We start from the raw sequence: 20,988 nt of genomic DNA on the forward strand, positions 1-20,988 counted from the left end.
TGGTTACAAGGTCCTTTGCTGTTGTTCTGGGATTGATTTGCACTTTTTGCACCAAAGTACGTTCCTCTCTAGGAGACAGAACGCGTCTCCTTCCTAAGCGGTATGACGGCTGCGTGGTCCCATGGTGTTTATACTTGCGTACTATTGCGTACAGATGAACGCGGTAAATTGCTCCCAAGGATGAACCAGACTTGTGGAGGTCTACAATTTTTTTCCGAGGTCTTGGCTGATTTCTTTTGATTGTCCCATGATGTCAAGCAAAGTGGCACTGAGTTTGAAGGTAGGCCTTGAAATACCTCCACAGGTACACCTCCAATTGACTCAAACGATGTCAATTAGCCTATCAGAAGCTTCTAAAGCCATGACAACATTTTCTGGAATTTTCCAAGCTGTTTAAAGGCACAGTCAACTTAGTGTAACTTCTGACCCACTGGAATTGTTATACAGTGAAGTAATCTGTCTGTAAACAAATGTTGGAAGAATGACTTGTGTCACAATGTAGATGCCTTAACCGACTTGCCAAAACTATAGTTTGTTAAGAAATTAGTGAAGTGGTTGAAAAACTAGTTTTAATGACTCCAACCTAAGTGTATGTAAACTTTCGACTTCAACCGTATATTTAAGATAAGTACACTATTTGTCAGGGGTGAGGGGTATATGTGTAACCATTTTCACCAAATGATTATTTGCATATCAGGAAGGGTTCTTTACTGCTGTGATGGTTATGAATAACCATCCTATTTTTCCTCTCTTCATCATGTTTTTCTTTTATGCCATGAAATGCTGCTCATTAGGCCTGTTTCCTCTTATTTATAGACTGTGTGGAGATACACTGAGTGTAAAAAAACATTAGGACCACCTTAGCTTTCCATGATATAGGTTGACCAGGTGAATCAAGGTGAAAGCTATGATCCCTTATTGATGTCACTTGTTAAAGCCTCCATTTCATTCAGTGCATATGAAGGGGAGGAGACAGGTTAAAGAAGGATTTTTAAGCCTGGAGACAATTGAGACATGTATTGTGTACGTGTGCTATTAAGAGGTTGAATGGGCAAGACAAAATATTGATGTGCCTTTGAATGGGTATGGTAGTAGATGCTAGGCACACTGGTTTGAATGTGTCAAGAACTGAAACGCTGCTGGGTTTTTCATGCTTAACAGTTTCCTGTGTGTTTCAAGAATGGTCCACCACCCGAAGGACATTCAGCCAACTTGGCACAACTGTGGGATGCATTGGAGTCAACATGGGCCAGCATCCCTGTGGAACGCTTTCGACACCTTGTAGAGTCCAAGCCCTGACAGTTCCCAAAAAGGTTGCAAGTTCAAATCCCCACACAGCAAATTTGTAAGTGTTAAAATCTTGGCTCTCAGGTCAAAAGAGTTGTGAGTGTTGATTCTACACACTCAAAAAAAGGGTTCCAAAGGGATCTTCGGCTGTCCCCAAAGGAGAAACCTTTTTTGGTTCCAGGTAGAGCCCTTTTTGGTTCCAGGTAGAACCATTTTGGGTTCCATTTAGAACCCTTTGTAGAAAGGGTTCTACAAATCATTTGATAAAATATTGATTTAGGCATTTTACTACTAAAGCCCATAGAAATGCATTGAATGACACATTCATAATGTCAAAAAGGACAGTAAAACATGTTTACTTAAGAAACAAGGTCTTGAAGTATCTGTCCTTTTTTACACATACAGTATTTAACCCCTTTTTGGGGTAAGCACAAAACTACCTTCATACTTTCATTCGTTTTTTTAAACCTGTGCCGGTTACCTTCAGACAAGTCCTATGACACTTGTGGGTATTTTAAAGCAAATTGCCATCGTGTTCGTGAGTCTCCCTTTCCACAGAGTGGTCATAATACTTTGTAGGTCCAACCGTTTGAACGCTACAGATGTTTTTTGGGATGTCTCATGGTCTGACAAACATCGCTCTAGGTTTGCCACCTGGCAAATGCAATGGATTTGGAAGCATCAAATGCAAAAAACCTTGATATCTCTTGCTTAAACTGACAGATTTTGTTGATGCTTTTTTTGTTATGTAACTAGGGGGTTAAACACTATTATTACACACAGAGTCCATGCAAGTGACTTGTTATGCAAATGTTTTCTCCTGGACTTATTTATGCTTGCCATAACAGAGGTTGAATAATTGACTCAAGACATTTCAGCTTTGCATTTTTTATTAATTTGTAAACATTTCAAAAACATTACTCCACTTTGACATTATGGGGTATTATGTGTAGGCCAGTGACATAACATTGCAATTGAATCCATTTTAAATTCAGGTAACACAACAACATTTTAAAAAGGAGTGTGACCATGTTCTGACAACACTGTATGATAATAAAGGGTTTAAGTTTAATTCAAACATAATCACTGAGGCAGTGACTTGGTGAAGGCTTCATGACTAGAAGTTATTGAATGCAACAATAATATCTTTGTCACTAATAAACACAATCATGGGTGATTATATTTCACATTCACTTGAAAGGCATGCTGGGAAATATGCAAATACAGCTTTACAACATACAATGATAAACCCACACCCAACTCAAATAAAGTGTTCATTTAAGTTGTAATTTGCAACACCCAGTTTGTGAACACTTTGAAAAGTGTTAGGTTAACACTATTTCGGTGGGTCACATACAGTATAATGTCTAAAAAAGTGTTGAATTGAATACTGTCGGTCTTAGAATTCTGATCTCAAATTTGATGTGCAGAGCATTTATGCACACTTTAAATCAAGTGTTGCTTAGCACTTTTATTTTGATGTTGGTTTTGTCCGAAAATCGGATAATTATTGACTTCATTCTGGGCCACTTTTAGCAATGTGCAGAAACAGATTGTTGCCAATAAATCTCTGTTATGGCTAATCGCTGTTATGCCAACAGACCTGGTGTCGTTTTTTTTTTATACATTTTTTTTATTTATTTGAATATCCAAAACATACAATATACTTGCAGTGATGCCTCTGAACAACAACACCACCAGTCATCCAACAAACTCCTATTTAGAGCAACACACAGAAGCATCCATGGTCAACTCCCTGCTCAAGGGCACGTCGACAGAACTCCAACTAGGTCAAAAAAAAATGGACGCGAACCCTCCAAGATCCCCCTCACAGTTCCCCACAGCTGTCCCTCAATCATCTGAGACCCCTACCAAAGTCACCCCCCAGAACGACATTTATATATATATACATATAAAATGAATTCCATTCCCCACCCCCAAGAACTATCCCCAATGCACCAACAACCAAGAAAATGAACTCATCAGAAAAAAGTCAAAAGAAAACAGAAAACAACAATGCAAAAAAACAAGGTACCTCAAGGACAACTAAAATCATAACAGCAAGGCCAACTGTATATGTTTGAGTGCACGTCTGGCACTATTTACAGTGGCCTGAAAAAGTATGTGAACCCTTTGGAATTACCTGGTTTTCTGCATAAATTAGTCATAACATGATCTTCATCTTAGTCACAACAATAGACAAACACAGTGTGCTTAAACTAATAACACACATTTTATTGTATTTTTCTGGTCTATGTTAAATACATAATTAAAAAATCTACAGTGTAGGTTGGAAAAAGTATGTGAACCCCTAGGCTAATGACTTATCCAAAAGCTAATTGGAGTTAGGAGTCAGCTAACCTGGAGTCCAATCAATGAGACGAGATTGGAGATGTTGGTTAGAGCTTCCCTGCCCTATTAAGAATACTCACACATTTTGAGTTTGCTATTCACAAGAAGCATTGCCTGATGTGAACCATGCCCCAAACAAAGAGATCTCAGAAGACCTAAGATGAAGAATTGTTGACTTGCATAAATAAATCCTCTCTGGGATAGGGGGCAGTATTTTCACGTCCGGATGAAAAGTGTGCCCAAAGTAAACTGCCTGCTACTCAGGCCCAGAAGCTAGGATATGCATATAATTAGTAGATTTGGATAGAGAACACTCTGAAGTTTCTAGAACTGTTAGAATAATGTCCGTGAGTATAACAAAACTGATTTGGCAGGCGAAACCCCGAGCACAATCCATCCAGGGAAAACATTTTTTGAGGTCACTGTGTTTTCCAGTGGTTTTCTATGGGAGACCTGATTTATTAGGGCCCAGATTGCAGTTTCTATGGCCTCCACTAGATGTAAACAGTCTTTAGAATTGTTCGATGTTTTTCTTTTGAGAAATTAAGAAGTAGGGCTGTTCTTTGTTGGTGTCACTCTGAAGGGCTTTAGTCTTTTGTTGCGCGTGAACTGGAGCGCGCTTCACATTGTTTTTATCCGGTATTAGAAACAGTTTATTCAGTCTTAAATGTTTTCGTTTATTTACATTTTAGGATACCTGGGGTTGGATTAGGAACGTTGTTTGAAATGTTTGAACCAAGTTTTCAGGTAACTTATTACATACTTTGTAGTCATGTTGGAACCAATGTATTTCTGAATCAAACGCGCCATATATATAAATATAGATATAAAGAAGGAATTTATCGAACAAAACGACCATTCATTGTGTCACTGAGACATTTGAGATTGCAAAAAAAAGAAGATCTTCAAAGGTAAGGCATTTGTTATATGGCTATTTCTGACTTTTGTGTCGCACCTGCCTTGTTGAAATATGTTTTTCATGTGTTTGTATGCGGGGCGCTGTCCTCAGATAATTGCATGGTTTGCTTTCGCCGTTAAGCCTTTTTGAAATCTGACACAGCGGCTGGATAAACAAGAAGTTAAGCTTTATTTTTATGTATTACCCTTATATTTTTGTGAAGGTTAAATATCGATATTTCTGTAGTTTGAATTTGGCGCGCTACAATTTCACTGGATGTTGACAAATCAATCCCGCTAACGGGATTCTAGCCGAATTCGCGCTTAACCTGTAGCGACACCCCATCCCGTGAACGGGACCGTTGTCATCATCTGACACTAATTAGCATAACACAACGGACATAAATCTTCCTAGAAAATATTCCTATTCATGAAAATCACAAGTGCAATATATTGGAACACAGCTTAGCCTTTTGTTAATCAGCCTGTCATCTCAGATTTTCTAAATATGCTTTACAGCCAACGCTAGACAAGCATTTGTGTAAGTTTATCATAGCCTAGCATAGCATTATGCCTTGCTAGCAGCAGGCAACCTTGTCATGAAAATCAGAAAAGCAATCCAATTAAATCGTTTACCTTTGATGAACTTCGGATGTTTTCACTCACGAGACTCCCAGGTAGACAGCCAAAGTTCATTTTTTCCCCAAATATTATTTTTGTAGGTGAAATAAATCCGTTTGTTCTTCACGTTTGGCTGAGAAATCGCCCGGAAATTGCAGTCACCACAACGCCGAAAAAATATTCCAAATTAGCTCCATAATATCGACAGAAACATGGCAAACGTTGTTTAGATTCCATCCTCAAGGTGTTTTTCTAATATCTATTCGATATTAGAATTTGTTTTTCACTAGGACCGATTGGAGTAATGGCTACCTCTGTATTTTACGCGAGAATCTCTCTCGGAGCCACCATGTGACCACTTGTGCAATGTGGCCGCCTACGGCTATTCTTCAACAGAAATGCGTAAAACTACGTCACAATGCTGTAGACACCTTGGGGAATACGTAGAAAGCGTAAGCTCGTTGATGGTACATTCACAGCTGAATAGGGAGTCATTGGAACGAGTCATTGGGGCACTTCCGGATTGGATTTTTCTCAGGCTTTCGCCTGCAACATCAGTTCTGTTATACTCACAGACAATATCTTTACAGTATTGGAAACGTTAGAGTGTTTTCTATCCAAAGCTGTAAATTATATGCATATTCTAGCATCTTTTCCTGACGAAATATCCCGTTTAAAATGGGAACTTTTTTTTCCAAAAATGAAAATACTTCCCACTAACACCAAGAGGTTAAGAAGAATCCTAGAGTGTCAGCTAATGACTTACAGAATTATCTGGAACATGCTAACATCTAACATCTAACATTGACGAGTCTACAATACGTAACACACTAAACAAGCATGGTGTTCATAGGAGGACACCACGGAAGAAGCCACTGCTGTCCAAAAAAAACATTGCTGCACGTCTGAAGTTCGCAAAGGAGTACCTGGATCTTTCAAAGCACTTCTAGCAAAATATTCTCTGGAAGGCACAGCACAACAACATCAAAACCTCATCCTAACTGTAAAGTACGGTGGAGGGAGCATCATGGTTTGGGGATGCTATGCTGCCTCAGGGCCTGGACAGCTTGCTATCATCAACGGAAAAATACATTCCCGAGCTTATCAAGACATTTTGCAGGAGAATGTAAGGATACCTGTCCACCAATTGAAGCTCAACAGACGTTGGGTGATGCAACAGGACAACTACGCAAAACACAGAAGTAAATCAACAAGAGAATGGCTTCAATGGAAGAAAATACGCCTTCTGGAGTGGGCCAGTCAGAGTCCTGACCTAAACCCGATTTTAAATACTGTGGCAGGACCTCGAGAGCAGTTCACACCAGACATCCTAAGAATATTGCTGAACTGAAACAGTTTTGTATAAATGAATGATCCAAAATTCCTCCAGACAATTGTGCAGGTCTGGTCTGCAGCTACAGACAACGTTTGGTTGAGTTGATTGCTGCCAAATTAGGGTCAACGAGTTTTTAAATCCAAGGGTTCACATACTTTTTCCACCCTACACTGTGAATGTTTACACGGTGTGTTCATTAAAGACATGGAAACATATAATTGTTTGTGTGTTATTAGTTTAAGCAAACTGTCATTTTTTTTTATTTAGATGAAGATCAGATCACATTTAATAACCAATTTATGCAGAAAACCAGGTAATTCCAAAGGGTTCACATTATTTTTCTTGCCACTGTACATACAGTGGGGAGAACAAGTATTTGATACACTGCTGATTTTGCAGGTTTTCCTACTTACAAAGCATGTAGAGGTCTGTCATTTTTATAATAAGTACACTTCAACTGTGAGAGACGGAATCTAAAACAAAAATCCAGAAAATCACATTGTATGATTTTAAAGTAATTAATTTGCATTTTATTGCATGACATAAGTATTTGATACATCAGAAAAGCAAAACTTAATATTTGGTACAGAAACCTTTGTTTACAATTACAGAGATCATACGTTTCCTGTAGTTCTTGTCCAGGTTTTCACACACTGCAGCAGGGATTTTGGCCCACTCCTCCATACAGACCTTCTCCAGATCCTTCAGGTTTCGGGGCTGTCGCTGGGCAATACGGACTTTCAGCTCCCTCCAAAGATTTTCTATTGGTTTCAGGTCTGGAGACTGGCTAGGTCACTCCAGGACCTTGAGATGCTTCTTTACGGAGCCACTCCTTAGTTGCCCTGGCTATGTGTTTCGGGTCATTGTCATGCTGGAAGACCCAGCCACGACCCATCTTCAATGCTCTTACTGAGGGAAGAAGGTTGTTGGCCAAGATCTCGTGATACATGGCCCCATCCATCCTCCCCTCAATACGGTGCAGTCGTCCTGTCCCCTTTGCAGAAAGGTATCACAAAGGAATGATGTTTCCCTCTCCATGCTTCACGGTTGGGATGGTGTTCTTGGGGTTGTACTCATCCTTCTTCTTCCTCCAAACACAGCGAGTGGAGTTTTGAGCAAAAAGCTCTATTTTTGTCTCATCAGACCACATGACCTTCTCCCATTCCTCCTCTGGATCATCCAGATGGCCATTGATCGAGGGAGATTATCAGTAGTCTTGTATGTCTTCCATTTCCTAATAATTGCTCCCACAGTTGATTTCTTCAAACCAAGCTGCTTACCTATTGCAGATTCAGTCTTCCCAGCCTGGTGCAGGTCTACAATTTTGTTTCTGGTGTCCTTTGACAGCTCTTTGGTCTTGGCCATAGTGGAGTTTGGAGTGTGACTGTTTGAGGTTGTAGACAGGTGTCTTTTATACTGATAACAAGTTCAAACAGGTGCCATTAATACAGGTAACGAGTGGAGGACAGAGGAGCCTCTTAAAGAAGAAGTTACAGGTCTGTGAGAGCCAGAAATCTTGCTTGTTTGTAGGTGACTAAATACTTATTTTCCACCATCATTTGCAAATAAATTCATTAAAAATCCTACAATGTGATTTTCTGGATTTTTTTCTCATTTTGTCTGTCATAGTTGAAGTGTACCTATGATGAAAATTACAGGCCTCTCTCATCTTTTTAAGTGGGAGAACTTGCACAATTGGTGGCTGACTAAATACTTTTTTTCCCCACTGTATCTTTCAACTATGCTGTTATGTTTAAAGTTCAACTTCAATCTATCTAATCGAATAGAATCCACAGATTGCGAGATGAAGATAAATACTTTTACTAAGAGTATTAGTAATTGACTGACCCGGTCTCTCCAGATCTCTTAAAATAGGGGGCAGCATTTTCACTTTTGGATGAATAGCGTGCACAGAGTGAACTGCCTCCTATTCTGTCCCAGATGCTAATATATGCATATTATTAGTAGTATTGGATAGAAAACACTCTGGCGTTTTTAAAACTGTTTGAATGATGTCTGTGAGTATAACAGAACTCATATGGCAGGTTAAAACCTGAGAAAAATCCAACCAGGAAGTGGGAAATCTGAGGTTTGTAGTTTTTCAAAGCTTGGCCTACTGAATACACAGTGTCTATGGAGTCAAGTTGCACTTCCTACGGCTTCCACTAGATGTCAACCATCTTTAGAAACTTGTTTGAGGATTCTACTATGAAGGAGGGGCTCATGAGACCTGTTTGAGTCAGTGGTCTGACAGAGTGCCTTGGTCTCATGACGCGCGGTCACGAGAGAGTTAGCTCTCGTTCCAGTGCTTTTCTTCAGACATAGGAATTCTCCGGTTGGAACCTTATTGATGAGTAAGTGGCCATACATCGTTTGACTTGTTTCTATGACCTGTATTGGAACTTTTCGAGTTTTGTCTGGACGAAGTGCTGGCGCCTCATGAAGATGGATTACTGGGCTGAACACGCAAACAACAAGTGGCTAATTGGACATAAATGATGGACTTTATGGAACTTTATGGAACAAATCAGTCATGTAATGTCAAACTGGGATTCCTGGGAGTGCCTTCTGATGAAGATCATCAAAGGTAAGTGAATATTTATAGTGTTATTTCTAACCTCTGTTGACTCCAACATGGCGGATATTTCTCTGGCTGGATTGGGCTCTGAGCGCCGTTCTCAGATTATGCTTTTTCCGTAAAGTTTTTAAAAAATCTGACACAGCGGTTGCATTAAGGAGAAGTCTATCTTTAATTCTGTGAATAACACTTGTATCTTTTATCATTGTTTATTATGAGTATTTCTGCAAAATCACCTGATGTTTTGGAATCAAAACATTACTGCACGTAAGGCGCCAATGTAACCTGAGATTTTTGGATATAAATTATCAAACAAAACATACATGTATTGTGTAACATGATGTCTTATGAGTGTCATCTGATGAAGATTATCATACCCTTACAAAGGTTAGTGATTCATTTTATCTATATTTCTGCTTGTTGTGACTCCTATCTTTGGCTGGAGAAATGGCTGTGTTTTTTTGACTAGGCGGTGATCTAACATAATCATATGTTGTGCTTTCGCTGTGAAGCATTTTTGAAATCGGACACGATGGGTAGATTAACGAGAAGTTTATCTTTCATTTGCTGTATTGGACTTGTTCATGTGTGAAAGTTACATATTTCTATTAAAGAAAATGCTATTTTTATTCCTCTGCAAGTTTTGATCCTTTAAATTGGGCAGACAGACCAGTTTCCTACCTCTTCCCACTGCCACCTGCCTCCTCTATTTTTGGGGTAATGCTGTAATCAATTGGTAGTACACTTGGATTGAGCAGGAAGATAACTGATAACTCCATGAAAGAAATAACTCTACCATTCAAATTTACAATATAATTTAAGAACCCTTTTCAAACATTTTTCCCATAAATACAGGTCATTTATCAACCAGCACATTTGAGTTCAACCCATAATATTTGCTGTAATATTTGTTATATATTTTCAGGGGGATGAAATTTAAATTGTAGCCAGCTCTGCAATGCTTGTTTGAAAAAGAGAGATACTTTGAAAAAAAGTATCATTTTCAATTAATCGAAAAAGAGACATGGCAATCTGCACAAAGGCAAAAATACAATGGATGAGCTTTTCTTAGTAATCTACTTGATAACCATTTAGGATTCAAGTAAAACTTTTGAATAAGTGAAGCTTTTCGAGAAAGATTTAGTGCTTTTATATTTAATAATCTCAACCCACCCAATTCATATTCATATTCATTAAAATATTCATATTTTGTCTGGTTTAGCGTCCCAGATAAAGCAAAATATTTTCTGCTCATGTGATTTGAAAAACGAATCATCAGGAGTAGGCAGTGCCATAAGTAAGTGAATAAACTGAGATCTGACTAAGGAGTTAATAAGGGCAATTTTTCCCATAAATAGACAGGTATTTACCTCTCCATGGTTGCAGGATCTTGTCTATTTTTACACGTTTTCTATTGAAATTCATTGTGGAGCGCTTATGTATATATTTTGTGATATGAATACCAAGTATGTCTACTTCACCGTCAGCCCATTTTAGAGGTAAACTGCAGGGTAATGTAAAAGTTGTATTTTTAAAGATCCAATACGTAATATTGTACACTTGACTTAATTAGGTTTTAGTCCAGAGAGTCCAGAAAAGTTATCTAGATCTTAAATGAGACATTGCAGGGGTCTAGCTTGCGGACTTAATATAAAACTTGAGTCATCGGCATACAAGAAAACCTTCATTTTAAAGCCTTGGATTGTTAATCCTCTAATGTGGTTATTGGATCTGATTTTAATAGCTAGCATTTCGATGGCCATAACAAATAGATATGGTGACAGCGGACACCCTTGTTTAACTCCTCTTGACAATTCAAAACTCTCTGAGAAGTAGCCTCTATTTACTATTTTACACCTGGGGTTGCTATACATTACTTTGAACCATTTTATAAGAGAATCACCGAAATTGAAAAATTCCACGCATTTATAAATAAGATCTAGTCTGACTTTATCAAATACCTTTTCAAAATCCGTTATAAATACCAGGCCTGGCTTCTTAGATGTCATTATCTATTCTATTATTTCTAGTAGATGTCGTATATTATCTCCAATGTATCATACATGTCAAAAAACAGTCTGATCAGGATGAACAATACCTGGTAAAAACCCTTTTAATTCTGAGTGCTATCATTTCGCTAGTATTTTTGCATCATAACATTGAAGTGTAAGGGGCCTCCAGTTTTTTAGATAGACTGGATGTTTATATTTTCCATTTTAATAATAGAGAAATCAGACCTTCCTGCTGATTACCTGACACACTACAATTTCTATAGGAGTAGTTAAAACAATCTAACAATGGAGCTTTTAGCAAAAAAGGCTTGATATACCTCTTCCGGTATGCCTCAAGCCCTAGGGTTTTTCCAGACTGAAAGGATTTAATAGCCTCAAATGTTCTTCCTCTGTAATTTGGCCTTCACACTGATCTTTCTGTACATTTGTTAATTTCCATGTTTTTGTATTATTTGGAAAGAGTTCCTTACCATAATCTTCCTTCAGTGGGAGAGGATGAGATGGAAAAGAGAACATCTGAACATCTGTCTCTTTAGCCAGAAACTTTTGTTATTTATGAATATGGAATTGAATGACCTCTGAAGGTACTTGTAAAGGTATCCCAAACAATAAGTGGATTTGCTATTCCTATATTATACTTTAATTATTCAGTTATAAATTATTTTGTCTTAGTTAAAAATAAGTTGTCCTCCAGTAAACTTTGATTAAATTTCCAATATCCCCGTCCACGTGGATATTCTATAAGAGTTATGTGAAGGCCAATTAGAAGATGATCCGATCGCATTCTGTCTCCTATTGAAACTTTTTTAACCTTTGATGCAGGAGAAAGAGACAAGAAAGTTGCCAGCATTTCCATAGCAATTGACGTTTCACATGATCATGAAAGAGACCTGTAATTGAGTACGTGTGTGTTCATATCCACTTCATAGTGTTTAGATATTTTTACATTTCCCATACTTTATTTTGTTCGTAACCTAAAGTTCCTGTAGAATTTAGTAAAGCCATGGTTTTATGGATCTGTCTCTGAATAGCTATCCGTCTGTAAAGAGTTTGTCCACAATGAGAAAGGCACGCTTACCCCTCTCCCTCTATTGCCTCGTTTGTTTATTTCCCATGGAAATTGGTCATTGAGCCTGAATTTGGTCCCTTTAAGCTCCCTTCGCCTGCTTTTGATCAGCTCCTTTTGTTGGTAGTGTTCAAATCAGTCAGGGACCCTTGGTCTTGTCGCTCCGAGCAAGTCTTGTTTACAGTCTCTAGAGGAAATTTCAAGGCAGATTGCATGAATTCTCTGATCACGTCCTCTGGCTTATTCCCAGAAAATATTATATTTTCACGCATGCTACGTCATTTTTAATGTCTAGCAGCGACTCCTTCAGCACCCTGTTTTCCGTGAGTAGACAATCCATTTTAGAATCGTGAATTTTTACCTTGGCTGTGAGTGCCTTGTTCTCTCCTTGGAGCGTGAGAATTTCACTCTGGCTAAACTCCAAACTCCCCCTCAGCCCTGCTACCTCCTCACACAACGTTTACAGTGTTGTATGGATTCCAACCAGAGCACTAGCCTCTACTTCAACGGTAAGTATGTCGTCCGTGTCTGTAGATGAATCTGTTTTTATTTTATTTTGTCGGGTTAGAGTTCTTTTGTGAGGTAGTCGGATCTTTCCATGATGGAGTATGTTGTTCCTCCATAACGCAAAGCTGTTGGTACTCGTCAATTTCCCTCAGGATCTCCTTAGTATCCAGGTTGGCTCTTACTGCAACCAGTTGTTTTTCAAAAGTTTTAAACGCGTCTTTCCCATGACAACGACTGGTGTCTGTAGTACAGCCACCTAGCACTGTTGTTGGCAACCAAGAGGCTGTGATTTCAAATCCAGGCTGAGGTTGAGTCCCAAGTGTGTTCACAGTAAATCATTTTACTGTAATACATATCCTATAAAATTACAATAACTTACTGGGTCCTGAGTTGCTACGTATATATTGGCACCCTAAATAATATTGTCACTTTTTCTAAATAATTCCCTAATTCTTCTAAAATAAGTAAAACAATACAAAATCATTTTGAACTTCATTTTTGAACCAATTTTATTTCTGTAAACGTAAGGTTTTAATTTTAATTTAGATAATAAAGACAAATGATATGGACAAAATTATTGGTAGTTGGCTGCACAGCCTTTGGCTAAGATAACTGCCAACAAAATCTTCTTGTCACCATCAATAAGATTGGTGCACATTTCTACTAGCAATATGGCCAACACTTCAATGTTTGATTCAGGTTTAACCCTAAACCTCACCCTAACCCTGCTGATTTCATGAAGTCTTGCACACATTCAAGGACCCACTACCAGACACAGCAAAACATAGGAAGAGTCCATTTCTGAATGAGACACAAGAAAGCCTGAGTGAACTATAAAAATAATAAACAAGCCTAAATCCATGGGGAAATGTTCTGTGGACCAATGAAACAAAATTAGAGCTCTTTGGCAATACAGATTATCGTTGTGGTTACTGACGACCAATGAAAAGTACAATCAAACAGGGGAGGATTGATAATGCTGTGGGGTTGCTTTGCTGTCTCTGGTACTGTAAGGCATCATGAAATTAACAGATTATTAGGTGTTTTGGAGTCCAATGTTCAACCTAGTGTCCAAAAACTGGATCTCTATTGAAGGTTGTGGATCTGCTCTAGAGTGACCAGCGAAGAGTCAAAATCTGAATCGCATCCAAAACTTACGGCGAGATCTGAAAACAGTTGGTGGAGGGCACCCCTTAAACATTGAAGAATTAGAGCAGTTTGATGCTAGAAAATGGGTCAAATTGCCAGAAGAACGGTGCAGCAAGCTCATTGCTGGCTTAAAGAAGCTTGTGCTTTTAGTTATTTTGGCCAAAGGCTGTGCAACTAAGTACTAGCTCCAGGGTGCCAATAATTTTGTCCATGCCATTTGTCTTTATTTTCTGAATAAACATTTGTGATAATAAATCATATTTATTGACCTTCTGAACCTCTCTGTGGATATTTTAGGCAGGATGAACCTGTTACTGAAGCTCCTACTGTGTTGCATTAGAGTGCTGTGGAGTGGGTGTGCGTCATTGTCCATGATCATGTGTGTTTTAGCTTGTAGACCTCTATGAACATGCCATGCATTGACTCTAGACTGCATCTGATTGTAGCACTTTATTTCTTTATCATTTTACCCCAAAAAATAATGTCATTTTTTTCGAATTTTTTTTAAATCGGGAACTATTTGAGAAAAGTGCAAGGGTGCCAATATATTTGGCCGCACCTGTATATACTGTATATGTCAATAAAAACACAAACAACAACAAAAACTAAAATGTGACAGACTGTTTAAGAGAGGAGGTTCCACAACTGGCAATTACAGAAGTCTCCAGCGAAACATTTCATCTCATAGTTTTACGACATCCTGGTCATGTTTGCACTGACAGACTCCGAAGACACCGATTGCAATCCTGCCTTCTCATGTCACATTCCTCTTAAGTCCTGTTCCCCAGCCAAGTTTGTGATGGTGGTCAAAATTATCACATTTTCCTGCACCGGAGGAGAACAAGCTGTAACAGGTCCCTAATGGAGTCAAGGGTGTGAAGGGAGAGAAGAGTGAGTAAGCGTGTCAGCAATGAGAGCTCTGAAAAACTCCCCAAATGGAACCCTATTCACTAGTGCACTACCCTATTCACTGTGCATGATATAAGTAGGGAATAGGTTGCAATTTGAGACACAACCTAAGTCACATCCAATCGCTTTAATAATGAACCGTAAGGACGGAGGCTGACAAACATAAGAACTTTAGTCACTGGAATAACACCATTATCTGCTATTATTCTCTGTGTTCATGAGGCTTTGGGGCATTAAGGATCCCAGTACAGGGGCCCTTGTGAGATAATGGTTCTAATTTTGATAGAGGAAAAAATAGAGAATTGAGGCAAAATTCTTTAGGAATCCATTAATGTAATCTTGTCTGGGATTAATTTCTGGCCTCTGTAGATAGTCGTGGGAGAGCCGCCATGGAGTGTAATCAGAAAGTGTTGACTTAATCTGCAGTTTAATTAAAGGGACTGCCTGGGCTGGGAGGGCCATATATCACGGGGGAACATCTCCTACATTGACTCAGGACTATTGCGGCTGCATCTGCTGAGTGTATATCGTGTTATTTTAGGCTATTGTGTATGTGGGCTTGTGTGCGTACGTGTATTCATTATGTTTGTATATGTCCACAAACTGTATGGGGTCCTAATATCTACTTTCCAATTTCCTATTTTCCTGAAATCATGTCCTTATTTGGCCTTTGTTTTCTTTCACTGCAGTGTTGCAAATCTCATGGGTCCTCCCCTCCTGAAGGGGACAGCAGTCTGCCAGCTGGCGCACCAACAGCAGCTCCACCTATTCTCAACAGAGCACTCTCCAAAGGGAAGCGCTTCAGGTACTTGTACAGTAGAAATTCTTCTCTCGTTCTTCCCTCACCTCTAGTTTAAATGGGCCGCTCCAGTTACAGAAGTGGATGCAGCCAGGTAAGACATTTAATCAACCCCAAATTGGCACAATATGTTATTGAAAAAAATAAACAGTGCTTTCATGGAATGTAAAAAAAGATTTATGGTAATTGTAATTGGTAATAAACATGTTACTATGCATTTAGGCTCCGTTGCAAGGCACAAAGGCCCTTATCTGCATCAAAAGCCGTCTGAATCGGGACATTTCCATTTGATTTACAGTTCTACGAAGTTAGCGGCTAGCATGAAAATCACACTGATGGCTTCACAACAGATGGGGAATTGTAAACGTCCTCTCTCTGTCAACTGCATTTATTTTCAGCAAACTTAACATGTGTAAATATTTGTATGAACATAACAAGATTCAACAACTGAGACATAAACTGAATAAGTTCCACAGACATGTGACAGACAGAAATTGAATAATGTGTACCTGAACAAAGGGGGAGTCAAAATCAAAAGTAACAGTCAGTATCTGGTGTGACCACCAGCTGCATTAAGTACTGCAGTGCATCTCCTCCTCATGGACTGCACCAGATTTGCCAGTTCTTGCTGTGAGATGTTACCCCACTCTTCCACCAAGGCACCTGCAAGTTCCCGGACACTTCTGGGGGGAATGGCCCTAGCCCTCACCCTCCGATCCAATAGGTCCCAGACGTGCTCAATGGAATTGAGATCCGGGCTCTTCGCTGGCCATGGCAGAACACTGACATTCCTGTCTTGCAGGAAATCACGCACAGAATGAATAGTATGGCTGGTGGCATTTTCATGCTGGAGGGTCATGTCAGGATGAGCCTGCAGGAAGGGTAACACATGAGGGAGGAGGGATGTCTTCCCTGTAACGCACAGCGTTGAGATTGCCTGCAATGACAACAACCTCAGTCCGATGATGCTGTGACACACCGCCCCAGACCATGACGGACCCTCCACCTCCAAATCGATCCCGCGTCCAGAGTACAGGCCTCGGTGTAACGCTCATACCTTCAACAATAAACGCGAATCCGACCATCTCGGCTAGTGACAGTGGGTTTGTGCCCATAGGCAACGTCGTTGCCTGTGATTTCTGTGAGGACCTGCCTTACAACAGGCCTACAAGCCCTCAGTCCAGCCTCTCTCAGCCTATTGCGGGCAGTCTGAGCACTGATGGAGGGATTGTGCATTCCCGGTGTAACTCGGGCAGTTTTTGTTGCCATCCTGTACCTGTCCCACAGATGTGATGTTCGGATGTACCGATCGTGTGCGGGTGTAGTTACACGTGGTCTGCCACTGCGAGGATGATCAGCTGTCCATTCTGTCTCCCTGTAGCGCTGTCTTAGGCGTCTCACAGTACGAACATTGCAATTTATTGCCCTGGTCACATCCTCCTTGCAGCATGCCTAAGGCACTTTCACACAGATGAGCACGGACCCTGGGCATCTTTCTTTTCATGTTTTTCAGAGTCAGTAGAAAGGCCTCTATAGTGTCCTAAGTTTTCATAACTGTGACCTTAATTGCCTACCATCTGTAAGCTGTTAGTGTCTTAACGACCGTTCCACAGGTGCATGTTCAGTAATTGTTTATGGATGATTGAACATGGGAAACAATGTTTAAACCCTTTACAATGAAGATCTGTGAAGTTATTTGGATTTTTATGAATTATCTTTTGAAAGACAGGGTCCTAAAAAAGGGACGTTTCTATTTTTGCTGAGTTTATATTTATATATTCAAATAAGATTGCAATTGCAATAGAAGTTGGTATATGAGGTGTTCATGTGCCATGTATTTCTTTACAGTTTCCTGTTTGTGATATCCTAGAAGGCATAACAGTCATGCGCCTTTGTCTTTATCTTGTCGTGTCCCGTGTATATATCTTTTTTTCTTCGTATATATATTTTGTATATATTTTTTAATATTTTTTAACCCAATGTGGTATGGATCTGCTATTTCCTTTACATTAGGAACCCCGAAACGAAGCTAGACAGATAAATAGCTACTAGCTAGTAGTCAGCTAGCCACTGCTAGTGGTCATCAGCTAACCTTTAGCCCGGTCAACTCCTGCCAGGCTGCACAGCGCGATTCAACCAAGAGCATACCGGACTTCTTTTTCTCCAGCACATCTCTGGATTCCTACAGCAAGCTCTGAACCTTTGTACTTGGATCATCGCAGCTAACTAGCTGCTATACGAGTGGCTACTAATGGCTAACGTCTCTGTCCCGAAGCAAGCACAAGACCAGTTAGCCTGGAGCTAGCCTATGCTAGGCCCATCTCCCAGCCAGCTGAAGAGATCCATCAACCACTCCTTGGGCTACAATACCTATTTTGCCAATTGGCCTGGACCCCTTTTACTGCTGACACGGAGCCCCGCTGATCCATCCCGACTGGTCTACCGACGTATTCAGCCCAAGGGTGGTTTCAACAGGCTCCTCCCTCGCGATGTCCCCTGAGTGCTCATCTGCTAGTCTGCTAGCCGCGGCCCACTAGCTGTCTAGAGCATATCAGACTGTTAGCTGAAGAATTCCATCAGCCAATTTCTTGGGCTACAATAACTATTTTGTCAATTGGCCTGGACCCTTTTACTGCCTACATGGAGCCCTGCCGATCCATCATGACTGGTCTACTGACGTAACCGCCAGAGGGGGCAACAACAGACTATTCCGTCGCGACGTCCCACTAAAGCCCTTCTGCTAGCCTGCTAACCCCGGCCCACTAGCTGTCTGAATTGGCGTGTCTCCAGCCCGCCTAGCTACTCACTGGAACCTATGATCACTCGGCTATGCATATCTTTCCCTAATGTCAATATGCCTTGTCCATCGCTGCTTTGGTTAGTGATTAGTGTTTTCTTTCACTGTAGAGCCTCCAGCCCTGTCCAGTATGCCTTAGCTCGCCCTTTTGTTCCACCTCCCACACATGCGGTGACCTCACCTGGTTTAAATGGTGTCTCTAGAGACAATACCTCTCTCATCATCACTCAATGCCTAGGTTTACCTCCACCTTTGTCTGTACATTATGCCTTGAATCTATTCTTCCGCGCCCAGAAATCTGCTCCTTTTACTCTCTGTTCCCGAACGTACCAGAGAACCAGTTCTTATAGCCTTTATCCTACTCCTTCTCTGTTACTCTGGTGATGTAGAGGTTAATCCAGGCCCTGCAGCGCCTAGCTCCACTCCCATTCCCCAGGCACTCTCATTCCCCAGGCACTCTCATTTGTTGGCTTCTGTAACCGTACAAGCCTTGGTTTCATGCATGTTAACATTAGAAGCATCCTCCCTAAATGTGTTTATTCACTGCTTTAGCACACTCCGCCAACCCGGATGTCCTAGCCATGTCTGTATCCTGGCTTAGGAAGGCCACCAAAAATCCTGAAATTTCCATCCCTAACTATAACATTTCTGACAAGATAGAACTGCCAAAGGGGGCGGAATTGCAATCTACTGCAGAGATAGCCTACAGAGTTCTGTCATACTATCCAGGTCTGTGCCCAAACAATTTGAGCTCCTCCTTTCCAGAAACAAGCCCCCAGCTGTGCCATGGACACCGTATGTGAATTGATTGCCCCCCATCTATCTTCAGAGCTCGTACTGTTAGGTGAACTAAACTGGGACATGCTTAACACCCCGGCCGTCCTACAATCTAAGCTAGATGCCCTCAATCTCACACAAATTATCAATGAACCTACCAGGTACAACTCCAAATCCATAAAGACAGGCACCCTCATAGATCATCCTGACCAACCTGCACTCCAAATACACCTCTGCTGTCTTAGAGATCACTGCCTCATTGCCTGCGTCCTCCGTAAAACCCTTCAGCGAGCAGGCATTTCTAATCGACCTGGCCCGAGTATCCTGGAAGGATAATGACCTCATTCCGTCAGTAGAGGATGCCTGGTTATTCTTTAAAAGTGCTTTCCTCACCATCTTAAATAAGCATGCCCCATTCAAAAATTGTTGAACCAGGAACAGATATAGCCCTTGGTTCACTCCAGACCTGACTGCACTTGACCAACACAAAAACATCCTGTGGCGTACTGCATTAGCATCAAATAGCCCCCGCGATATGCAACTCTTCAGGGAAGATAGGAACCAATATACACAGGCAGTTAGGAAAGCAAAGGCTAGCTTTTTCAAACAGAAATTTGCATCTTGTAGCACAAACTCCAAAAAGTTCTGGGACACTGTAAAGTCACTGTAAAGTCCATGGAGAATAAGAGCACCTCCTTGCAGCTGCACTGAGTCTAGGAAACACTGTCACCACCAATAAATCCACGATAATTGAGAATTTTTCTATGGCTGGCCATGCTTTCCACCTGGCTACCCCTACCCCGGTCAACAGCCCTGCACCCCCCACGGAAACTTGCCCAAGCCTCCCCACTCCTCCTTCACCCAAATCCAGATAGCTGATGTTCTGAAAGAGCTGCAAAATCTGGACCCCTACAAATCAGCCGGGCTAGACAATCTGGACCCTCTCTTTCTAAAATGATCTGCCACAACTGTTGCAACCCTTATTACTAGCCTGTTCAACCACTCTTTCATATCGTCTCAGATCACCAAAGATTGAAAAGCTGCCGCAGTCATCCGCCTCTTCAAAGGGGGAGACACTCTAGACACAAACTGTTACAGACCTATGTCTATCCTACCCTGCCTTTCTAAGGTCCTCGAAAGCCAAGTTAACAAACTTGACCATTTCCAATCTCACCATACCTTCTCCGCTATGCAGTCTGGTTTCCGAGCTGGTCATGGGTGCACCTCAGCCATGCTCAAAGTCCTAAACGATATCATGACCGCCATCAATAAAAGGCTATACTATGCAGCTGTATTCTTCGACCTGGCCAAGGCTTTCGACTCTGTCAATCACCACATTCTTATCGGCAGACTCAACAGCCTTGGCTTCTCAAATGACTGCCTCGCCTGGTTCACCAACTACTTCTCAGACAGAGCTCAGTGTGTCAAATCGGAGGGCCTGTGTTCTGGACCTCTGGCAGTCTCTATGGGGGTGCCACAGGATTAAATTCTCAGGCCAACTCTTTTCTCTGTATACATCAATGATGTCGCTCTTGCTGCTGGTGATTCTCTGATCCACCTCTACGCAGACGACACCATTCTGTATACTTCTGGCCCTTCTTTGGACACTGTGTTAACTAACCTCCAGACGAGCTTCAATGCCATACAACTCTCCTTCCATGGTCTCCAACTGCTCTTAAATGCAAGTAAAACTAAATGCATGCTCTTCAACCGATCACTGCCCGTACCTGCCCGCCCGCCAAGCATCACTACTCTGGACGGTTCTGACTTAGAATATGTAGACAACTACAAATACCTAGATGTCTGGTTAGACTGTAAACTCTCCTTCCAGACTCACATTAAGCATCTCCAATCCAAAATTAAATCTAGTATCGGCTTCCTATTTCGCAAACAAAGCATCC

The 20,988-nt window shown here is 40.9% G+C and overlaps 1 protein-coding gene across 1 annotated transcript in view; it reads left to right on the plus strand.

Moving 5' to 3' along the window:
- The window catches only part of nrg3b (neuregulin 3b), a 428,644-nt gene that overhangs the window by 398,645 nt on the left and 9,011 nt on the right, over window positions 1-20,988 (plus strand). The window contains exon 7 of the mRNA XM_021565559.2: window positions 15,404-15,519. Within this exon, the coding sequence (XP_021421234.1) occupies window positions 15,404-15,519 (116 nt within the window). The remainder of the gene's footprint in view (window positions 1-15,403; window positions 15,520-20,988) is intronic.

The sequence above is a fragment of the Oncorhynchus mykiss genome, chromosome 16 (genome assembly GCF_013265735.2).
Source record: "Oncorhynchus mykiss isolate Arlee chromosome 16, USDA_OmykA_1.1, whole genome shotgun sequence".
NCBI lineage: Eukaryota > Metazoa > Chordata > Actinopteri > Salmoniformes > Salmonidae > Oncorhynchus > Oncorhynchus mykiss.